At 39.5% G+C, this 23,841-nt stretch overlaps 1 protein-coding gene across 2 annotated transcripts; it reads right to left on the bottom strand.

The window, feature by feature from the left end:
• Positions 1-6,619: 6,619 nt before the first annotated feature.
• LOC105035693 (polyadenylation and cleavage factor homolog 4) lies at positions 6,620-23,804 on the bottom strand. Of its 2 annotated transcripts, XR_012141538.1 has the most exons (8): positions 23,235-23,804; positions 22,587-22,688; positions 21,917-22,180; positions 18,184-19,008; positions 16,440-17,453; positions 15,795-16,331; positions 7,333-7,422; positions 6,620-6,985 (listed from the first exon to the last, which is right to left on the bottom strand). XR_012141538.1 is itself a non-coding variant. In XM_010911340.4 (7 exons), exons 1-6 carry the CDS (start codon positions 23,655-23,657, stop codon positions 15,798-15,800), a joined length of 3,162 nt encoding a protein of 1,053 aa, XP_010909642.1. In that variant the 5' UTR covers positions 23,658-23,803; the 3' UTR covers positions 7,073-7,422; positions 15,795-15,797. The 2 variants fall into 2 exon arrangements, 1 of the variants encoding a protein (XP_010909642.1); XM_010911340.4 differs by lacking the exon at positions 6,620-6,985 and having other exon boundaries at positions 7,073-7,422; positions 23,235-23,803.
• Positions 23,805-23,841: the final 37 nt, after the last annotated feature.

Raw genomic sequence — 23,841 nt, 5'->3', positions numbered from 1 at the left:
GTTCCCAATGAAGTGGCTGACCTGCTGCAGAAATATGCAGACCTCATGCCAGCCAAACTGCCAAAGGAACTTCCACCAAGGAGAACAACTGACCCCAAGATTGAGTTGGTGCCAGGGGTGAAGGCACCAGCCCAAGCGCCCTATTGCATGAGTCCCTTGGAGCTGGGGGATCTGCGCGAGCAATTGATTGAGCTGCTGGATGCCGGCATGATCCAGCCTTCCAAAGCACCTTATGGAGCCCCGGTGCTATTTCAAAGGAAGGATGGCTCGCTGCGCACGTGCATGGATTATAGGGCCCTAAACAAGGTTTGCATCTCGGAAGGAGATGAAAGGGAAGACCACCTGTGTAACTCGTTATGGAGTGGAGTTCCAGACAATAAGACCAGCTGGGAGAAGGAGACTTCTCTCTGGCAATTCGAGCAGCAGGTACATGTGTTTTTAGCTTCCCGGCCAACAGGGACGTTGGCTTCATCAAGTGAGGCAGGTTTGTCACAGGGCTGAAGCCCTGGACACAGGCTTGGCACGGGCGCAGGTGGCACCGTGCCATGCCTTGCTGCGCAAGGGAGCTCGGTGCAGCATTGTGCGCAGGGAGAAGCGCACATCTTCGGGATGGCACACCGAAGGAGGGCTGAAGCCTTGGACACGGGCTTGGCACGGGCGCAGGTGGCACCGTGCCATGCCTTGCTGCGCGAGGGGGCTCGGTGCAGCATTGTGCGCAAGGAGGGCGCACATCTTCGGGACGGCACACCGAAGGAGGGCTGAAGCCTTGGACATGGGCTTGGCACGGGTGCAGGTGGCACCATGCCATGCCTTGCTGCGCGAGGGGGCTCGGTGCAGCATTGTGCGCAGGGAGAGCGCACATCTTCGGGACGGCACACCGAAGGAGCGCATGACATGGTGATGACGTGCGGCACGGGCGCGCAGGCTAGACGCACCTTGGTCTGGGTTCGGCCAGAAGGACAGCTCTGTCTGTGGGCTTGGTGCAGCATTGTGCGCAAGGAGGGCGCACATCTTCGGGACGGCACACCGAAGGAGCACGCGACATGGCGATGATGCGTGGCATGGGTGCGCAGGCTAGGCGCACCTTGGCTTGGGTTCGGCCAGAAGGACTCGGCTCTGTCTGCGGGCATGGGCGCAGCACAACTCGGGCATGGGTGTGGCACAGCTCGGGCACAGGCGCGGCACTGCATGGACTCAGGCGCGGCACTGCTTGTGGGCGCAGATGTGATTGCTCGGGCAGGGCATAGCTCAGTGCGGGGGCATGGGCGCAGGAGACGTGCGCACGCAGAAAGCGGAGTGCACACGGAAATAACGGAGTCCAGCTGCGGCACGGCGCGGGCGACGTGCGCAGGAGACGTGCGCACGCAGAAAGCGAAGTGCGCACGAAAATAGCGGAGTCCAGCTGCGGCACGGTGCGGGCGACGTGCGCAGGAGACGTGCGCGCGCAGAAAGCGGAGGCGTGCGCGCACAAGTCAGATGTGCGCGCGATCGGCACGCGTGCACGCCAGGCTGCGGTTGCTGGCGGTTCCTTGCAACGCCGGGGCGTGGCAGACTGGGACTCGCAGTTGCAGTTGGTTGGGCGGTTCGGCCAACTACCCAGCAACGTGGGTGCGCTACCAGGGAGTGGGCGCGCACTGCTAGGAAAGTGGGCGAGTGGCTCACGGCCAGAGATGCTATATAGGCCTGTTGGCCAAGGCTGTGGGAGGCAGCCGGGGGCAGCCAGGGGCGGCCAAGAGAAAGGAAAGTCATCCAAGGAGGGGTGTTTCCGTAGGCTGTGGGGAGGCAGCCGAGACAGCCAAGGAAGGGTATTTCCATAGGCTGTGAGAGAGCATTCTGTGTAACCTAGGAGGGTTTTGAGTGCTCTGTAGGCCTGTCGGCCAAGGCTGTGGGAGGCAGCCAAGAGAGAGGGAAAATCAGCCAAGGAAGGGTGTTTCCATAGGCTGTGAGAGAGCATTCTGTGTAACCTGGGAGGGGTTTGAGTGCTCTGTACTTCAAGGTGAGAGGGTGAGAGACCTCTTGCATGAGGCAGGTGTGTCCTTTGTACTTTTGAGAAGAAAAGTAAGAAAAGGTTGGAGGTTTTTCCCTGTAAACACTTGTGTCTCATACCTTGGGGTGTTGGCTGGCTAAGGGAGTTAGCGCCATCACGGAAGCAATTTTGGAGGTAAAAGTTGCCCCGTGACAGTTGGTAAATAATCATTTATAAAAAATAAGCATATAGAGTTCATCGATTCGAAATCAATTTTTAATTATGCAATATAATTCATATCAAATTTATTTCTTTTTCAAAAATTCAAGTTTCTTTCGAGATTTCAATTTCTTTTCGTTCTTAAATTTTTTTCGTCAACCATGAGCTATGACCATATTTTTTCTGTGGCAGGGTCATAATACCGCGTATCTGCTTGCGGTAAGCTGCGAATCATCTGGCAACAAAGTCCTTCGGAACTACTGGTCTCTCTGGCAGTTTGTTGCTGGTCTCTCTGACGATATGTCACTGGTCTCGCTGGCGACATAAACCCTCAGGACAATCAATTGCCAACGTATATGCCCCCATTGGCAGGGTTCTTTACATAGTCATGTTGTCAATTCATCATGTTTCTTATATCATAATTCTTCATAAATCATATTTCATATTCTAATTTCGATAATAAAACATATAAATATGTAGTATCGAAATCAATCAATATAATGCATCATGAAATCAATATGTTCAATCATGCTTCATCATAACATTTCAAATAAGATATTTTCATAACAAAATACCATTCATTCAATTTATGCATCGTTTCACAAATCATGTCAGAAAAATATATTATAATTTATCGATAAATCTAGAAAAAGTGAAATATTACTTATCTCGAATGCATTCCAATAAATTCACATAATTCTATAAATTTTCTTCCAAAAATTCTGTTCATAGATCATATCGCGATATCCCATGATCAAACATCCACAATCCTATAGAGAATCAATTTCAATAATTAGAAAGAATATGAATACCATATTTTAATGGTTTAGATTGGATCCGATCATCTAATTTTATCTAATCAAAATCTAATTATGACCTAAACGATCCAAAGTTTGACTATCAGATCAAGTCGAATTCGAAGTGATAGGACCAAGGTTTCTTCATCGATTTTATAAAATCAAGTGGAGAGAGAAAATCAAAGGAGAGAGAATTCATGAGGTACAATTCGAATTGATCAGGTGACACAATCCAACATTACGATGGGTCCAATATCTCGATTAGTAAAATCAACGTGATCAAATCAAGTCATGGTTAGATCGGAATCATGGATGATCAAATCTAAAGATTCATGGTCTGATTAAGGTAGGTGCCAGTACGCTGTCTGACAATCATGGATCAAGGTTCTTCATTAGAATCAGAACAGGACTATTAAAAAAAATTTCTTCATTCACTAACCTTTTTAGAGAGAGAATCAATCAAGAGAGAGAATATTTTAGAGAGAGAAAATTCTAGAGAGAAAAAACTCATCTTGAACTCCTCAGACGATATGATTCAACAAATTCGATCGATCAGATCAAATCATGCTAAGATTATCATATAGATAATTTAATAAAATTATAGAAATTAAAATCTTAAAAATATCTGATCTGATCAAAGTGGATGTCGGTGTACCATCCGACGATCACAAATCAAAAATCCATCACTAGGATCATTTAAATTCATCATCATTCTTCTCAAAATTCTAGAAATCTTAGAAGAGAGAAATAATCTAGAAGAAAAATTCTAGAGAGAGAAAGTTCAATTCTAGAGAGAAAAAATACTAATTCAGGCTGAAGAGAGAGAGGAAAGAGAGAGAAACTCTCTTTCTCATATTTTATTATTTATATCATTATTTATTAATTAATTTCATAATTTTTTTCCTTTCTTCTTTTCTTTCTCTCTTTCTTTCTCTTTTTTTTTTTCAAGAAAGAGAGAGGAGAGAAAATCCTATTTATTATTATTATATTATTATTTTTTTTTCTTTTTCTTTTTTTTTTCTTTTCCTTATTTTTCTTTTCTTTTTCTTTTCTTTTCCTTCTTCTTCTTTCTTCTTCTTTTCTTTTCCCGTGGGCTTGTTTTTGACCGAAACAGGGGATCTTTGATCCCCTCATTGGTTGGCCGGCCAGCGGTGCAGCCGGCGCGGGGATGGTCGGCGACCGAAGGAGAGGTGATCCGGTGGCAAAAGGAGATCAAACCAATGGTCGGCGGTGACCACCGGCATCGGAATCAAAGGGAAATGGTCAAAAAATGAAGGTTACTTCCGCAACAAAATCCGGCAACTCCGGTCGCCGGCGAGCATGCACATCGGCACGGAAAGGAAGGGAGAGAAGAGAGGAAGGGGAGGAGGCTTACCTCCGTCGCCGGCGAAGTTTTTCCAGCGAGAAATTAGATTACACAATGACGGGTCTCCGTGAGGAATTTTCGGCGATTGCCGCCGTTTTGCCCCGGGATTTCTCGATGAGAGGAGAGAGGAGGGTTCTCCTCCTTAAATAGAGCTGGAGGGAGCACGTCTCCGACTCCGATTGGGAGCCGACAAGAGGAGGAAGAAGACTCCCGAAGGGAGTCTTCTCCTCTGTTTTTCTTTTTTTTTTGTGGGCTTTGTTACATGGGTTAGGATTCTCACTCGGGTTGAGCCATCACAAGAGTACTGACTTGAGCGTCGGAGGGTCTTGTCGGAGCACCCCCAACTCTGGTTTAGACTTCTCTTGCAGGTCCCGACGGCGGCCGCGGTCATCTCGAGCAGCAACTCCGGCTTCGGCGGAATTCTGCACCAATAGGGTTGATTTAAGAGACTTTGGCTCTGGAGTTTGGCAAGTGCTAGTCTGTTGATCTCAGCTTTCAGGTTGACTAGGGTGTCTCGACAGGAATATGTTAGAGAATTTTTGAGTATGCCTGAGTCACCACATAGATCTTGATCATATTACATCATCTTGGTCATCTATCGTTGCACCAAAATTTTGCCTTTATTCTTTTTCTTTTGATTATCCAAATTCTTCTCAAATTTTCAATGCATTTTCTGCATACCTCCTAACCGCTTCCGATAGCCAGATGCTGTCCAAATGCTGAAACCGTAACTGATTTTACCCAAGAGGCCACGGATGGTCTACATGCATTGTTAGGTACCGAACAAAAAGGGTGGATGTTTTTTTTTCCAATTTTTTTGATAAAAGTGGATGGTTTGTTTAAGCAGAGCCCCATCCTTACACCGGGCAATTAAACTTTGGCGCACTCGTCGCGTCTTGATCAGGTCAAGCAGAAATAGGTTACTTGAGGCCTACCCATTACAAATAAAAAGCACCCACGTGCCGAGTTCAAAGAAACAATCAGGTACCACCAGACATTTAGTTGGAGTTTGGCATCGCTTTCTTTATTTTATTTTCAAAAAAAAAAATGTTTCTATTTTTAATTTTTTTTTAAAATATAAATACTATTTTTAAAAGATAAAAAAAAAAAGATGATGATAATAAAAATAGTGGTAATTAGAGCAAAAGCAGATAAGAGGATGGTGATGTTGGAGGCTAGTCGAACGCGATACAAAAAAGATGATGATGATTACGATAATGATATGAAGGCGATACAAAAAAAATGATGATGATTACGATAATGATATGAAGGCAACAGCAATGATGGTGATAATGGTGGGAATGACAAAAACATCAGCACTATAATAAAGATAACATCAATGGCAGTGATAATATAATCTTAAGAACGCATTTGAGGAATGTCTTAAGATTTAAACAATTGCAGATAATATAACTAGTAAATATACCCTCCCTTATGTCAACATATTTTATGGTTTAGGGGAGATCATATTTGTTTTTTAGTACATATAGCTATAGAATTTGTTATAATTTTTTACCATCAGCGGAAGCTTTTTTTTTTCTTTGTTCAATACAAAAAATGATTGATATCAATTTTGATTAATTAATTCGATCAGTTTGTCAATGATCAGCAACGGACCAAGGCTCTGAATTTTCCCACGTTCCACATTTAAAGTACACGTAAGGCTCATTCTGGTTGCACCGGCTGGCGGACGGCCAAGGAAAAACGGTGAAAACAGCGACAGCACGAGACAAGGGCTCACTTAACACCGCCAGACTATCATACCCATAACGCGCTCAGGGCATCTCATTCCCGGGTAATTATTTCCACCAACCTGCATGAACAACAGAGGCTGTTGGGTGATAAACATTTCAGACACTAGCCAAATTTTCTCATCCATCACCCCATTCAATCAAGAGCAATCATAGCATAAACTACATAGATATCTTTCAAAATGGGTTGATATGGACACGAGGTGGAAGATCGTTCAACATAAATCCAGTCACCGACAAGAACATGAAAGGTTATGCCTCCAAATGTATCGACTCATCCATACCAGACAATCTGAATCGGCCGAGCCGAAAGTGTACATCAACCAAAAGCTTACCATTGCAATTTCAGAGAGAATGTATTATTAAGACACATCCGATAAGCCCATCGCCTGCAAAGATCTCCCTCTAGCATTGGGGAAAAAACGGGTTTGGCAGAGCATAATCTACCAGCAGTGCCATGCAGCATGTTATCACAGAACATGAATGATCCTTAGGAGGCCAAAAACCCATGCATTAAATGTTGACAGCTATTAAAATGAGATATATTCATTTTTTTTAACATTCATCAAGACATTAAATAGGGAAGATTCATGCAAACATACAATACTGCAAATTGAGAGTCCAACTAATCTGCTCCGCTCATAGACCACCAAAATAGAGCATAAGCCTTGCTAACAACAGTTAAAACATGGTCCTAACAAAAGAACAAAAGAAAAAAAAAATGAAAAAGGGAAAAGGGTATTAGCGAAGTTCCATTTGCTGCTGCTGCTAGTGTGGCTGCAGATGCATTCCCTGTTCTTTCAAGCATCTAATACCCACCAAATCAATGATTGACAAGGCACTGAAAGCTACCTGCTCAAATAATTATTGATTTTCCTGCAAAAACCTTTAATAAAAGGTAAAAAAGGGGACAAAAACGAGCAGCAGCAAACCATCCCAAGTACAGAGGATGGATAGCAGAGAAGGATCCAGATTACATAAAGACATTCTGTGATGCATGGTGTCTTTCTTTTAACCCCATGGCTGAAAAAAATCAAATGACTGCCAATGAACAAAGCTTGCAGGATCTCTGATGTAAAGCAAAATTTACATGGGCGAAAAGGAGATGCATGAACGGTATACACTTTGATGACAGTAAGTTACAGAAAGCCAACTTTGAATGTACAATATTAAACATGAAGCCATGGTATGCAGGCTTGACCATTAGTGGGAAAAAGATTGAGTTGTGCATACCATAATGGCCTGCAATGCTCCAAGTAATTTACAGGTTAAGTTAATGTAAGCCGCAATCCTTTATGCTAATCACATTTGTCATTTGTATCCCTGCAGACAGTAAGAAATAAACACTTCAACACCTGGATAATTCCAAATAGACCATCAAATGATTGACAATGCATTAAACAGGCTCTACAACTGAAGCATCATTCACCTAGAATGAGAGCTTTTATGTCAAGAGACCACAAGAGAGTCGTGTATACTGAAGAGACAATATAGAAGATGTACCAAAAAAAAAAAAAAAGACATCATAGAAACCCTTTGACATTAAGGGCCTGTTCTTTTATGGAGAAATATCATGGAAAAGTTGATCAACTTTTCCATTGACCAACTTACCCATGTTCTCTCGCTTTTCAAAATGGATAAGTTACTTTCCTATAGATCGCATTTATCCATGAAATGGGAGAAAACCTTACCCATCTAAGGGGTGGTTAAATCATTTTCCCATCAATCAACAAAATAACGTTTTTAATTCATTCTTAATATATCCTTAACCTTATAATTATATTATATTATTATATATAATAATATTTTTATATTATATTATAATAATATAATATATTATTAATAATATATTATATTATACTATTATATATAATAATATTTATATAATAAATTATTAATAATATATTATATTATAGATATTAACATAATAAAATATATTATAATATAATAATATAACAATATATTATATTATATAATAATATTTATATAATACTATAACAATAATATAATAATCTAATATGTTTATATATAATACATATTATATTATATTATACTATTATATATAATAATATTTATATAATAAATAGTATTATGAAAAATATGAATATATCTTAGCAATTTATCTAGGAAACTAGTAATGCAAAAGAACATGGGTAACGAATTCCCAAGCCATTTTTCAATGCATAAAAGACTATGAGTAAATTATTTTTCTGTCTAAATATTGCCTGAAAAATACTTACCCAACAAAATACAGATTCTTAGGTAAATTTTTTATCCTCAAAAGAACAGGCCCTAAAAAAAAAATTGATCCATATGTGTGTGCATTTGCCTTGGAAATCCAAGTACAATTATGGATGGATAACCACAATGTTACATGTTCGATCACAACAGCAACATCATGCTGAATCCATTGCAGCACTTCATTATACTGTCCCATTAAAAATTGACTCTAATGTGGCTTCATTAAAATTAATATAATAGCTATCAGAAATTAATCTCTCTTCTTCTTTTTCCTTTCACCACCACCTGCGGTTCTCGCTTCAAGAGAAAGGTACTAACAGAGTTAGTAGAGACATCAAAAATAGTCAACCATGGCAAGCATGGCAAAGACTTGACTTCTTGACTTGCTTTTATGGGTTTAGTACATGACTTCTCTAAAAATTATCTACGAAAGGCACTACCAGATGCCCTGTTTGTCCAAGGACAGCATTTTTTTTTTTCAGAATCTGTGTGAATTACATACTGTCATGACCAACAAGGGCAACTCCCTGTGGCATCCTTTTATTTAATTTTATGCGTGTCTTTAGGATGGTGTTAACTTTTTGGAAGAAATGAAACAACTATATCACAGCAATTTTTTGTTCCATTGAAACAAAATACATGTCTAAGACAACTAATGATTGGTTTAGAGGCAATAAAATTCTTATTTGAAAGCTCCGAGTAAGTCAACCTGTCACCACAAAACAAATGAAAAACAATCTAGTTCTAGAAATTGGGTTTACCAGGTGCGTCAAACTGGACCTTCCAGACTACATCCAAGAATTGAGTGATATCTTTCTATACCACAAATTAAGTTCTGTTTTCTATTTCAGAGCTTGAGAAAGAAACTACAAATAAAATATTTATATATATTTACTGAAAAGCAGCATATAGGGTTGAAACCATAAGTAAAAAGCATGAATTGCAGGCCAAAATGATGCAATAGGACAAGTCTCAATTTTCTGCAACAAGTAAGCTCAATTACAGCAGATAGTGTTCATATATGCAAAAAAGAACTTAAGAGAACAAGGCCTCTTCCTTCTATTACTCTAAGGTTTACTAACATAATTTTAAGGATCATAATAGAAAACTTGACTAAAAAGAAAAAAATTCTAAAATTAGCAAGCTCATATTCCTGAGGAATCGTGCATCGTAAGCCACCAAAATCACCTTAAAAGACAAGTTTAAAAACTAAAGTTTTCCTAACTGAATCACTACCAAAACTAGGATCTCTGGACAATAATTCTATTAAAAATGTCAAATCATCTGCTAGTCCACGCCCTTTATGCACTGACAAGCCAGTAGGAGGTATCCTCTCATACCATGCACTGTCATGCCACTTCACAAAGCATATGCATGTGCATTGCTGTTTCACATGAATAGCTCAAAAATTCACTATTGGGATTATAAGAACATAGAATACATATTTCAGAAATCCAGCGGTAGCACGGTATGGGGGTGCAATGCTAAAGTATATACAGTGCAAACTGGCTCTCATTACAGCCCACACCACCATATACCAAAAAAGCATGCTTGCCATGGCAGCCACTACATCAGTAAAACATCATACCATATTTGACCAGTATGTGCCCATACCTTGATATTCTGAACCTGGACACTGAATACCAGACCACCTCTCAAATGACTTGATACAAGACCCCAAACTTCTAAAATCAGGAAATAAAGACCCAACATAGGTCTTTCTTACCCCCAAAAATCTCCCACTCATTTCTGCTAGTATGTAATCTTCTACCATGATTGCATCAGTCAGCCCATAAACAATGCAAGCATGATGAGCAGTACATGCTTGATAGTTTATCCGGACTCCTAGCTTGAGCTTCATATTACATTGTTCTTGTAACCTCCCACTACCACCAGAAAACATGCCACGTGATCTCATCAAGTCACCATCTACGGCTCCAATTTGTTATCATCTGAATTTTAGTAATACCTCTGCTGAAAACAAACTCACTAACTAGCCTGCCCTATACAAAGCCCATTCAAGGTGATGCAGGGATCCTGTCACCACTAAAACACCAAAGCAATTACATCCCCAAACTACTTGAAGCCAAGCTAAGTGTCATAACCATCAACCATCAATTATAAAGATATCTAATGCCAACTAGAGGCCTTCATATCTTACGGATATAAAAGGCTGAGATCTAAAAAAAAAAAGAAAAACCAAAATCTCATTCATATCCATTCTTCCCATCAGTCAACCTATTTATATCACCATCTTTTTCTGAAGTTCTCTAGAAATGCCCCTTCGATTTTTTTTACCTTTAGGGTGGAACCAATCCTTTTTCTTTATTTTATTCCTCTCTCTCACTTCTTCCCTTTACTTCTATCCCTTATTTTATTATACTTCCTTTCACCCAATGCTTCAATAACCAATGTTTTCTGTTGTAATGGATCTTATCAAATTTGTTATTGACTATTATAAAGGCCTTTATTTGCCCCAACCTATGTCATTTAGAATTATCTTTTATTAAAGCAGCAACTGTGATAAAGCCCTTATGATCACATGATAATGAAAAAATAGCAGATAATAACTTAAAAATAATGATGTTATGCGTAACTCCATCCTTTCCCCCAAGGTAAGGTATCAATAACAACATTATTCCATTATAACAGCCATTACCGGAACCATCATTGACCATTATGCTCGTTATAATGGTCATCATGTACCCCAAAGTATGGGACTTAGAGCTAGTTACGGTTAGAAAAATAGCTGTGATAATGGTAATTATAATAACATTGTAATAGAAAATAACAGACAACAACAGAAAAATGATGGCATCATGTTCTACTCCTTTTTCCCATAGGGTTCAACTAACAGTGTTACTTTGATATAACAAACCTTATTGAACTTGTTATTGACCGTAATAATTGTTGTGATGGCCATCATTTGGCCCAACCTATCTGATTTGGAATTATTTATTATTAAACTAATGATCATGATAACAGTCATTGTAACAGCATTCTAACAGAATATGTCATTAACCAAACCAACCTTGTGAATGAAACCAATCCCCTCTTGTCACATGGTGTGCTAGTTGTGGCTGTGAACTATGAAGTTCTCCTTTTTTTTGGACTAGGATTTAGACCCCACATAAATACTTCTCTAAATCATTGAATGCAGAAAATTTTGCCAAAAAACTTCGACAATTCCACTTTCAATTTACTCCAATATTAGAATAAAAAATTAAAAATATATATATAATCAAACTAAAGGAAAGGCCCTGGATAGTTGAGGTATAGAAGAATGCATTCTTGCATGTGCATGGCACATGCTTGATTAATGCAAGGTATTTGTGGCAACAGGCAACACCATCAGCGGCAACGAGTCAACTGCACACCCCTTATAAAGTAAATGTATTTCTATAGCCATCGCCATTGCTGTCATCATTAAATGATCCAGTCTACATAAAAGTCCACTTTCATGGAAGGAATAAAAGCTCCTCATTACAGTTGAACTTTGTATGGCACTAATAAAAGTGAAATTTCTTGCTTCTAGAGATAAAGTAAAGCATAATATCTACTGCTTTAATGCAAAATCCTTGGACAAACAACAATTTCCATGTCTTCACATGTCACATCTCCACCACGTATTCATGCATATCTTTCACAAAACAGAAATGAAAATAAAAAAAATCATGTGCGCTACCCCCATACTAACTCTACTACTGTTACACAAACTCCTTGGTTGGACAATCATCTTCAAAGTCTACACTCGCCATATTTGTATAGAAGCTCATCTATTCTGATGGAAGCAAGACAACTCTATCAGCCAAAAGTGAGGCTATATCTATAAATATCACAAAACAACTAATAAATAATCAGATCTGAATCATAGCCATGCATGCCTCCTGTCACGTGCATCCCACCATGCCCAAACACAGGAAAAAAGCATGATCACCACCCAAATGTTTCAATCCTATCATAACTTCGGTTGGCGGAGGAGGGAGGAAGAGTATCAAAATACATAATTGCAAGATACATCCCTGGCTATTAGAAGATTTATCCCAAGATTATATCTCCCAAGACCCCCTAAATGTCTTTTTTTCTCACGCTTAGATACTTAAAACCCAAATGAACAAATAATTACTTGAGCTCAAGGCTAGTTGCATGCAATTAAATCTGAAAATTGAACTAAACAGAAAATCGGGCTATCCACTAGGTTCAAAGTATGAATAACATGAATGATATAAGATCTAAAAGACCATATGATTCATAATAGAGATCTAGACATCATGACCAGATCCGATCTAAGCAACGGGTTGGTTCAGGGGCATTTAAATCTCAACAGACACAGGTCAAGAATTATATTATCCTGGCATAAATTCACATCCACCTTCAATCAAATATACTTGCAATATAACCCCTAAAAACATTAGTTAATGTTGTATTGCTTATTCAGCTTCCTCAGATTTAGCAAACATCAAGAACAAATGTAGAAAAGGATAACCAAGATGCTGTTACTTTCTTAGTATGCCATGCAGCAAACCGTCCACTAAAGTGACATATATTTAATGACTAATGGGGTGGGTTTCTACCTAATTTTCTCCTGCACTGTAAAACCACTTACTGAACTCAACACCCAAAATTTCTACCTAAGTTTCTGCCACACCGTAAAACCACTTGCTGAACTCAACTTGACACCCAAACATGAACGATTAGAGCTCTAGACGATTCAAAGAAATGTAAAGAGATACTAACAAGCACTTAATGTGTAAACAATTCCAATGCTCCTCCAGTTTAGAAAAAGAAGAAATACCTATTTCTATATTTTTCATTGTTTACAGTCAAATCAATTAACATGGCAACAACAATAGAATCTTATTCTCTTCACATGTGGACGATCCATTTGTTTCCCTCCTCATAAGAGTGAAGCAAGTTTCCTAAACTAGCCACTTATAAAATAAGCTAATTTCTGATGCCACTAAGTTTAAAAAGAAATTTTATATCTAAAAGGTTATTCTAGTCCTTTTCTAGATTTTCAGCATGTGTGTGGACAGATTCAAAGAAAAAAAAACACGGGTGACTGGTAAATAAACTTCACAATTTACAACTAGAACATCTTTAAGTTACTAAATGGTTCTGATCTATATAACACCTACAATATCCATATCAAAATAACTATTAGTGTAGCACAGACATTTAACAAGAGTCAAATTCAGAAATGTGTCCAACTCATGGGAGAAAACAACAGCCTTAATTCAAGTATTTTATTAATTATTATATTTTAGAATGGAATATGTAAAAAGCTATCTTGATTGTTCTTTCATTTTATATGTTTTATCTCACATAACCACTACAATGTTACCCTTGGTTACACAGATAAACATGGCAGCCTATATGTTCAAAACATTGAGACCTAGATATGTTACACTGGAGTCGAGTGCCTAAGGGTGTGAACTAGGGCATGCCGCAGTGGTAAAACCCATCCACTTCGCAGCCAGGGATTCTAGGTTCAATTCTCATATGGCAAATCCCCAAAACTCTGGATGTAGGTAATTATGATATGGGTAGCTCTCCCTTCATTCTCACAAAAAAGGAGCATCCAAATGTTAAGAAGAATCTCAGATAGCAACCATAAAAAACTCATACACACATGTTTGTATGCATGTATGTGTATAAATATATCTAGGCATGCATAAATGTGTCAACATACATTCGTGTCCGTATATACACAACTATTCCAACGGACACACTGGAATCAAGATAAAGGAGTTAAGGGGCAAGAGAGTGGAGCATTCTTTCAAGAGGAGTTGGGAACAACCTCCTCTGGGTCAGCTAAGAAAGGGTAACAAGCACACATCCTCACCTTGCTGGTTCAACAAAGATCACTGGAAGGAAAAACATGAGGAGAGAGAAGAGAAATTGATTGCAAGATTGAGTGGCTAAAAAGCATCAAAGATGATAAGCATAAAGGCTTCAAGGCTTATGTGAGTGCCTTTTCTTCCCCCTTTTCCCCTTCCCGCCTAACACTGCGAGGGACATGAAAATCATGACCAAGGCAAACAGTCCCTATTCTTTTTTCACCATTTTCCAGTGAGGATGAGAGTATACCACATCCCCTTTTTTTCATTTCCTTTTCTCCTTTCTTTGTCATCTGAACCACATTGGATACTCCCCCTCCAGGGCCGACCCTCACGCCATTGTTGGTTAAGGCAAGCCATGGGAACTATGATACAAATGTGTCCACAGTTTGTCACACCCATGACCCATGTGTTGTATTGTGTCTAGGTGGGGATCTCAGTTGCCAGAATCTAGAATGGTTGCGGGTGCAAGGAAGCAAATACTTTCGAAACACCTTATAGAAAAGACACATCAAAAGTAGGTGCAAGTTCGAGATTTTGGGAAGATTCCAAAGCAAGTACATCATCATAGATTGAAAATTCCAGCTACTAAGGTGGGGACGCTACAAGAAACCCCAAATCTTCCATGTCACGTGTAACACTAATAAAGAAGGTTCAGTGCTAGTAAATATTGTTATGATTCTAGTAAATTTGGCAATGATTCAAAGGCCTTAGACAGTGGTAATGTATATAAATCATTAATTATAAGATTGATCATTTGCCATCTTTATTTACTCTTGCATGGAAATACATCTTCCTAATAGAACTTCAAAACCTAGCTCAAGCACAAAAGCCAAACAATATTTCACACACTTTTAATGCCTCCATCCTTCACAATTCCAAGAATAAATAAAGCCCATTTTCAATTATTATGAGATTGTGAGAGCTGCATTCCACTCATTGTGGAAAAAAATCACTTGATCCTACATAACCACAATCCAAGGATCTGATACATATTAAAAGTGTCTAATGTGTATCCAACTTGCAGATATGTGTTGACACAGATTTTACAGGACGGACATGAGCATCCAGGTAACACTGCCAGCTATCCTGAAAGGTTGTGTGAATATCAAGCAGCAGGTGAGAAAATTTCAAATAGGTTAAACAAAAGTCAACAAAACATTAAAAATTATAACCAGTAAAAAGATAATATAATAGATTGTCATGGACGTTAGTTTGGTCCTAGGAAAATAAAGGATAAACTTCTTCAGATTTATAGATGGTGAATCCCCATTTAAGTTCATCCAGAATCAAAGAAAAAAATATCCATAAATCAATGACTCTTAAGCATTTTAAATAATTTTGTTTCCCAAACTGGTCATTAAATAACTAATGCATGCACTTTAGTTTTTCTAAAAAAAACAAAATTAATCGAGATAGAAGATTCCTAGATGTCCATATTGAATTGCAAGGAAAAACACAATAACCATAATTATAACCATGAAGAACAGGCTAAATCAATGTCAGTTTTAAGAATCCACACTCATCATTTATTTCTACCAAGGACTTCTAGCAATGCTAGCTTAATTCTAACAGTCCATTCAACATGAGAATTAGAAAAAGAAAACCACTTACCCCTTAAGCTTGTCCAGATCCTTCCTTAGACTCTGATCTGCACTTGGCATGGACAATGGGGCCCAATTGAGACCTGTCTAAACCTTCAGTATATCCATCTCGAGCATACAAATATACTGTCCCTCTGTACATCCACTCCTCAGTCTCATCACTATAAAAATCCTCAAAAGGCTCCCCGCATAATGCACACACATTCTGATTTTCATCTGCTGGGACTGCCATTTCCTTATCTTCCCTCTTATCTGTAACAGTTTCAGTAGGCAAAAAGCCAGGAACAACATCATTTCCAAGTGTTTCTGCCCCACTAAGCCATTCCTTTGCACTTACAAACCATTTGCGAGATGGCTTTTGCTTACGATTCTTAGACACTCGGTTTTTAGTCACATGCCAATCCATGTGACTACTGTGCTCTTCTTGGCATTTGAAACGCAAGCCACATGTTGTGCATTGCCTTGGAAGATCAGTATACAAAGCATTAATTGCAGATTCATGTCGCACCTTAAGAAGTTCAGCATTAAATTCAACCCCCACAGAATCCTGTACAATTAGATAGAATAATTAAAAGACCTAACAGTTATTTGCCCTAAATCGGAGAAAATCATGCAACGATACAAAATAAATAAGGAAAGTCACAAACTGGGGCACCTGAGATTGATCTGGTGGTGTCAATGAAATCAAACCCTGTGCCATAAGAGTACTAATCAGACCTGAAAATGCACCTGCAGGCGAGCTAGATATCATAGAACCAGTATTTTGCAACACAGGTCCCATCTGTGATGAGGCAGGAGGTGGTCCTGGAGGCAAGGGAGGTAAAACACTTGCATTTACACGTAAAGAGGTATCAGGCACACTGTTTACTGCCACAGAAGAAGGTAGCCCAGATAACTGGTTATGTAAAACTGAACCCATGGCAATGCCCTGTCCCGACGTTTGCACATGATTTAAGGGCTGAGCAACTATTTGAGATGAAAGCTGAGCTGGTGCAGGTGAAAGAATGCTTCCATTAGACTTCTGAGACTGAATTTGCATACTAGCGCCTTGTTCCTGACTCTGTTGATTTGCATGAGCTAAGCCAGGCTGTTGATATGGTAATTGGAGTAACTTATTTGAGTTTGATATTTTCCTATCAGCAGTGTCATTCTGATACTGAGACAAATTGAAAAATGATTCTGGCCTTTGGTTTAATATAGGCTTGTTAGCTTCCACATGATCAAAAGAACTTTTAAACTGCTTTTGATTTGGAGGAATAGGTAGTAGAGGCAGCTGCTGGGTATTATGAACAGGAGGCCATATAATCGGAGCAGGAGGGGGCGAATGTGGTCTTTGTGTCAAATGCCTCTCTAATGTGGATGTGTCCACATCAAAAGGGTCAGAATGAGAGCTTGATAACCTCTGAAATGGCACTTCCAAATCTGTTGTATGTTCATACGGACTGGGCAATTTATTAATGACCAGAGGTGTTATTCCACTTGCTGCAACAGGCATCTGATGAGCCCTTCCTCGCGATTGTGGACTAAGGCTATGTTGTGCAGACTTTGGAAACATGAAAGGCAACTTCCGAGGTTGATGCATGTGCTGAGAACCCTGATAGTGTGGCAACCAATCATTCTGACTTACTGTGCTATCCAGATACTTCCTATTCATTGATCCATGAGCAGACTGCAAGAATACGTTACTCAAAACTATCAGCCCAACAATCCAAGATGGTTTATAGATATAGCTAGATCAATTAAAGGCATTGCAAAAGAACTCAGTAAATTTGAACTAGCAACCAATTTGATGCTTGAAGTGGAGGCAAAAAGGGCAAAAAAAACTTGCAAAATATACAATTATAAAAGCATGAAACAAATGCTTAGGTTGAGATCAGAATGCCATAGAATGTTCAAAATGATGGTAATTTTCTAAACTTTTTATAGCATAAAGCAAAGAAAATAAAAATAAAGGAATTAAATATTCCTTCATAAACCAAGTATCTGGAAACCACCAAGATAACACATGCCTAACCCTAAAGCATGCATACACATGATTCTGCAGAAGTTCACAGAATTTGTCAATAAAGAGAATTAGCATTTTGACTATGATCAAACAAAAGGGCCTTAAATCAAATCATTAAAAAAAAAATGTCTTATCACATGATAGAAATTGCATATAAATATCCTTCCATATCTAAACAAGAAAATATTTAGGAGCTACAGATAGACCAAGCAACCATGTGATCTGGCCATATTAAGGATATTCATTAACAGCAATTTATATACTACTATCGGATCTCGAAACCTTTAAAGACAGGGCAGACTTGAATACATAGCTAGAACGAAAGGCCTAAAAACTTCTTATAATGGAAACAGTACTAAAATAATGATACAGAACTGAAGGCAAAGAACCATACACCAAATACTGGTATCCTATCTTCAATGGTAAAAGCAGAATCACCAACTGCAGGCAGCTGAGCTTGGCCAGGCCAACTGCGCCTTCCAGAATCATGATCCAGAAGTGAAGCATCTGGTCTAGTTAAACCAGCCCTTGTGCTCAAGGGTGGCAGGCTGGGCCCAAAGGGTGGCAGGCTGTTTCTTCTGCTTCGATCAGATAAAGTTGGGCTCATATCCTCCCAAACATACTCTTCTTCCTCAGAATTCTTCCATTTTCTAGCAGCTCTCTCACTGGCTACGCTATTTACATCAACCCGCTGTACCTTTGGAAGCTTTTCAAGAGAAGCACTTTTCCCTGTATAATTTCCATATGCATCAATAAGTTCTCTCGAGCGCTGCTTGGCATATCCATTATTAAGGTTGAATGCCATGGAAGCTTGTATTTTCTGGGCACTGTCATCGAAAGGCCATCTCCTCTCAAGCCAACCATTCTGATTAGTCCCTCTGCCGGGTCCATATACAAATCCTGAATGAGATGGAGAAACCCTTTCAAGCATCCTCCTGGGAGAAGTATCTCTGGAGAATCTGTCAATGGGTGGTGATATAGAATTTCGTGGTCCAATTATTGGAGGTGGTGAAGACCTTGAGATCTTGATCTTTAATTGACGAGTTGGACCTTCCACTTCAACCATGGAGGTTGTGCATGTGGCTGCAGTTTGTGGTGAACCTGTTCTTGCTGCCCCTGGTCGTGGAGGAAGCACCTCAGGATGATCAATACTGTACTCATTGCATTGCATGGAAGATTTCTGCCCACTGGAAGAAACTCCTCTGACGTGTTCAGTGTCCTGTGAAGATAACAATACCATCAAACTATATTATAGTTGCAATGAGTCACAAAAGAAAACAACAAATATCCACCTCTCTTCAAACATTTCTATGCAAGAATTTTAAGACTGCAACTATGAAATATTCATGGGTTATGAATTCCATAATGAGGAAATTTCTGAGTAATCAAAAGGAGCACAAGATAATTTTAAGAATAACAACAACAACAACTTCAGTGGCTGCTTCACAAAATTTCATAGCTTAATGCAAAGCTAATTTTCTTCCCGTCCCATCTGTTACAATTATAAACACCTGCTGTTCATGCTGACTCCACCTCGTATTCTTCCCTTTCAGTTGGACCTCTCTATCCCTCCCCCCTATTTCAGCCAAACTTTATGTAATTCTTTATATTTAATTAACACCATTCATCAAACCTCTCTTATTCAGTATGATGCATCACTCTGTAAACAATGATCTTGATGAGGTGAATGCAACAAAACAAAAAAATGATAAAGAAAAATTTAGTTGCAAAACGGTCTTCAGATGTCAACTATTTTGAAAGCTTTATCTCACAATTATTTATCAACAATAAAATGAGGCCTATTTAACCTTATCATTTGAAAACAAATTTCTGTAGTAGGTACAATAAGTTTCATAGAAGAACCACAAAGCTTGTTTTCATGAAAAGCTTCATCTCTTCTATGCAACTCTTTCATTCTTATAGTAAAATACATGTCATGTGGTATCAACCAGATGTGCAAGCATGTCTGGAGTTGTTCCTAACTCTATGCCTTCAAGGAAGTAACAATGTCAAGAAAAAACTTCCTTTCAAAATTCATTGTGCTTGCTGGAAATGTTTCAAGTGAGATTCACTCCATTAGCTTGACGTTTATAAAATGAATCATGAATGCTTTGCTATGTTGTACCATTTCTACAACACGGAGGTAACTTATTGCACAACTCTCTTAATCAACTAAACTATGAATGGTTCATGGAACCTGGCTTAAAAGAAATCAACTGCCCAACAAGATGTCAACCACTTCCTGCTATTTTTTTTAAGGGAATCCACTTCCTTGAAGTTTAATGAGGAATGTTTCCTTCTATCTTCTCATTTTGCTTCAACTTTGAGGTTAACAGGGTTCTTCCATCGCTTTAGTTCCTTAAAAATGAGAAAACATAGTAGGGGCAACTATTTCCATCATCTATCTTGTTATTTTGCTTTTGTCATATTCATCTTTTGTATTTCTAGAAATGATTAAGCTGTATTCAATTTTCAAACACAAGAGGGAATAGAGATGGCAATTTTAGTTGACCCACCGGATACTCGACCCAACAGATTAAAACTCGGGATGGATATGGGTTCTAGGAAAAATAATTGAAAGCATGTTTGGGTCGAATACGGATGATGGTATGCCCGGCCCCCAATCCGACCCACTATAATCTTAATTTAAATCCTCCTTTCAAAACTATAATTATTTTATAATATTTACAGGATAAGTTCCTTATCTGATCCGACCCGACCCCTCTTATCCACCCAACCCGAGACAAGTAGGGGGTGGGTATGGGTATGACGTTTTTAATTGCAGGGCAGATACAGATATTGGTCAATCCGGACCCAGACCCAACCTGTTGCCATCCCTACAAGGGAAAGGAAACATGAGCAAGGCAAAGATGACTTCATGTATTACTGTGCCAATGACCACAAGACATCATCAATTTCATTTCTCAGTTTGCACCACATGCTTAAAATGATGAATAAGCTTTGACAATTTGTTAAGAGAAAAAAGGAGAAGCAAGAAGAGAAGGCTGGGAACTGCATATGAAACTTTGGAGGAGCTCCATGCTATCCTTTCAGGTCCTCTGATGCATGTCCCTCCATTCACTCCCCATCAAAAGAGAGTTCAGATATTTCTTGCCGCCCTTCCTTGCAGAGAGCTGGATTCTTTTGAGTATAAATGATTATGATGGATGATTTTTTTTTTTCAGGCTATTGCTACACATATCCACTGCATTCCCTGCTTAGCTCCCCAGTCCCATGTGAGAATCAGGGAGCCGTGCATATAGGCAGTAGCTGGATGTCAGGTGCAATTGGGCCATTTCCAGAGCACCACATCAGCATTCACTAACTGCCCCATGAGCAGTTAGGAATGCAGCAGTCAGGTTTAGCATTTTTCTTTTTCCAATAATCAAAACCATAAGATAGAGGGCAGGGCTTAGAGTACAAGTTTGATTTGGAATGTCTAGGCTAAAATAAGGAACGAGAGTCACTTCATCTTTAATAACTGGCTTCACATATCCTACTTCACCATCTCCTACTTGAAGATGGGCCTCTAGTGCATAGTTTTCAAATCCCATTCTTTTGCTCCTACTGTTTCTCTACCTGTCTCTCAACCACTCCTACCATCTTCGATAGGGTCTACAACTCCACATTTAATAACATCATCATATCACTTATAAGACCTTGCATGATCACCTTTTTGATCCCTTTGACTTTGCCCTAACCTTTACTCAACTAATCCTAGTTCTGTAGTAAATTTGCAAGTATTGCCAAGGCAAGCTTGGTATGGAAATGCATAAGTGCTTATGTATTACTCAAGGAGAATGAGAAACAAAATAACCAATAAACTCCTCTCTCACTATGGTAGCAGGCCCCTATCCCCATGAGGGTTTGGAATTAACATAATTCAGCATGTATGTGGTTCCTTAGCTATATTAGTTACTGTTAAAAAATGATTGAAGAATCCTAACCTAGTTGCACAAAAGGATGCACAATTACCATCTAGTTAGCTCCTTATCTCATAGATAGAAACTCTTCTGACTATCCAAAAAATTGGAGCATTTTACATCTCTTTAATCATAAGTAGACTAAGTTGATATTTCTCAAAAACATTAGTAGATGGTATGCTGACAAAGACAAATAGATCTTACCGAAGTTGAATGTTTCAACTGCTGTCGTGCTTCTAAGTACTTAGGATTTACATGAATGCCATGAGATGGACGAGAAGATGGAGATTCAGAGTGCCTTGTACTTGTGATTCCTGATGATTGTTTGTTCTCGGTAGGAGAAAATTGGAGTTCATCCTCAATCTTGTGAAGTACTGATAAAGGGAAGACCTGGAACCAAGTCCCAAAAAGGTGGCGCATGGCAGAATACTGGGTAGGAGGGACTTGATTATATGCCTCACAAAACACCTTGCAATACACAAAAAACAACCACCCAAAATTACCCAATGATGTTTTCTTAATTTCAATCCATAAGCAATAAAAATCAGAAAAATAATAAAGGAAAAGCAAAAGCAAAGAAACTTATGTTTGAAAATAATAAATTAAGAAAATTAGGGAATAAAAAAGTTTAATACTAAGTATGCTTCAGGATTCTGTAGATATCGAACTTCAAGCATTGGTTTAAATATGTCGGATTAAAGGAGCCTAAAGAATGTTAAAAAAATAACCACAATGTGACATTGGAAATGTGAACTGGATTCCTGCTGGCGCCTAACTCAAAAGTTCAAAATTTTGGCATAAGATTCAAACTTTTGGCACAAGAACTGAATATCCAGGGGAAAAGGATTTCAGAATGATAGAATAGAATGCTCACCTTGGGGAGACATGCTGCAAAATACTTCACATATTCACGACCAATGTTCTTCACAATACTATCCAGAAGATACAAGCAAGGCAATTTTTGATCTACAGGGACCTGAAAATATAACAATGTAAGAACCCCTTTGCACAATAATAGAAATAAAAAATTTAAAAAAAAAAAAAAAAGATAACAGCAGAAGCTGTACCATACTCCGAAAAACATATCTACATTTCTTGAACCCTAAGTGTGTTATGGTTGCCACAAATTATGACGCAAATTAAGTTTGCACTTCAGTTCAGCGTTATATTTGATTAAATCATGCATAAAACTTGAAAAGATGTTGTGTTACACTACAATTACATTGCTTCTTTGTACTGAAAGAGACCTCTATTCATCGAACTTTATTTTTTTTTTAAAAAAAAGGGTCATCAGCATAATAGTTAAAACACCAAAAGATATAGTTCACAAGAATCAAAACACCAAGAGAAAACACCAAAGTTTTCCATCAAACACACAAGTTCGGCGATAAACCAAGAATCTAAAAATCATGCGCTAGATATGTTGATGAATCCGGACAAATTACCACAATCAAATAGTAAAAGAAACCATAAGAGCATGGAACAATAGGAATCCATACAGCAAGGAATTCAGAAGACCGACCTCGAGAACCCGCGCACAGATGGCGTCGGCGATCCCCTCCGCGAACTGGGAATGCTGCCCGGCGATGATGGAGAGCTCGGTGATGACTGGCTTCGAGTTGAAGGTGAGCTCCGAGAGGAGCTCCTTGTAGAAGCGAACGATCTCGCCCGCGGTAGGGGGCGGGGGTGGGTCGTCTCCGGTGGCCTTCCGCAGCTCCTCCTCCCTCTCCCGGAGCATGGCGCGGAACCGGTCGAGGATTGACGGGGGCGGCCGCGAGGCCGGCAGGGGCTGTGGCTCCGCTGACGCCGCCAGCCGTGGGGGGCGGTCCCCCGGAGGAAATCTAGGGCTTTCCCGCGAGGAGTGGAGCCTCTCCTCCTCCATCGAAGCCCGAATCGGTCTCCCTCGCTCGCTCGCCTGCCTTTCTTGAACTGGGATTTTGGGCATTAGGGTTAGGGTTTGGATCGTGAAAGGCCGGGAGGGGGTGAGGGGGCAAAGGAAAACGCAAGTCGCAAGGGGCTGCGATTACCCAAGCGCACTCGAATTTGGCGAAACGAGCGTATTTCCTGGCCCGAGAGGGGGTGAGGGAAAGGGAACCGCAAGTCGCAGGGGGCTTGGATTACCAAGTGGA

This window comes from Elaeis guineensis, chromosome 5 (genome assembly GCF_000442705.2).
Source record: "Elaeis guineensis isolate ETL-2024a chromosome 5, EG11, whole genome shotgun sequence".
In the NCBI taxonomy this organism is placed as follows: domain Eukaryota; kingdom Viridiplantae; phylum Streptophyta; class Magnoliopsida; order Arecales; family Arecaceae; genus Elaeis; species Elaeis guineensis.
Note: the sequence above shows the minus strand (reverse complement) of the source record. Positions and strands in the feature narration are given on the sequence as shown.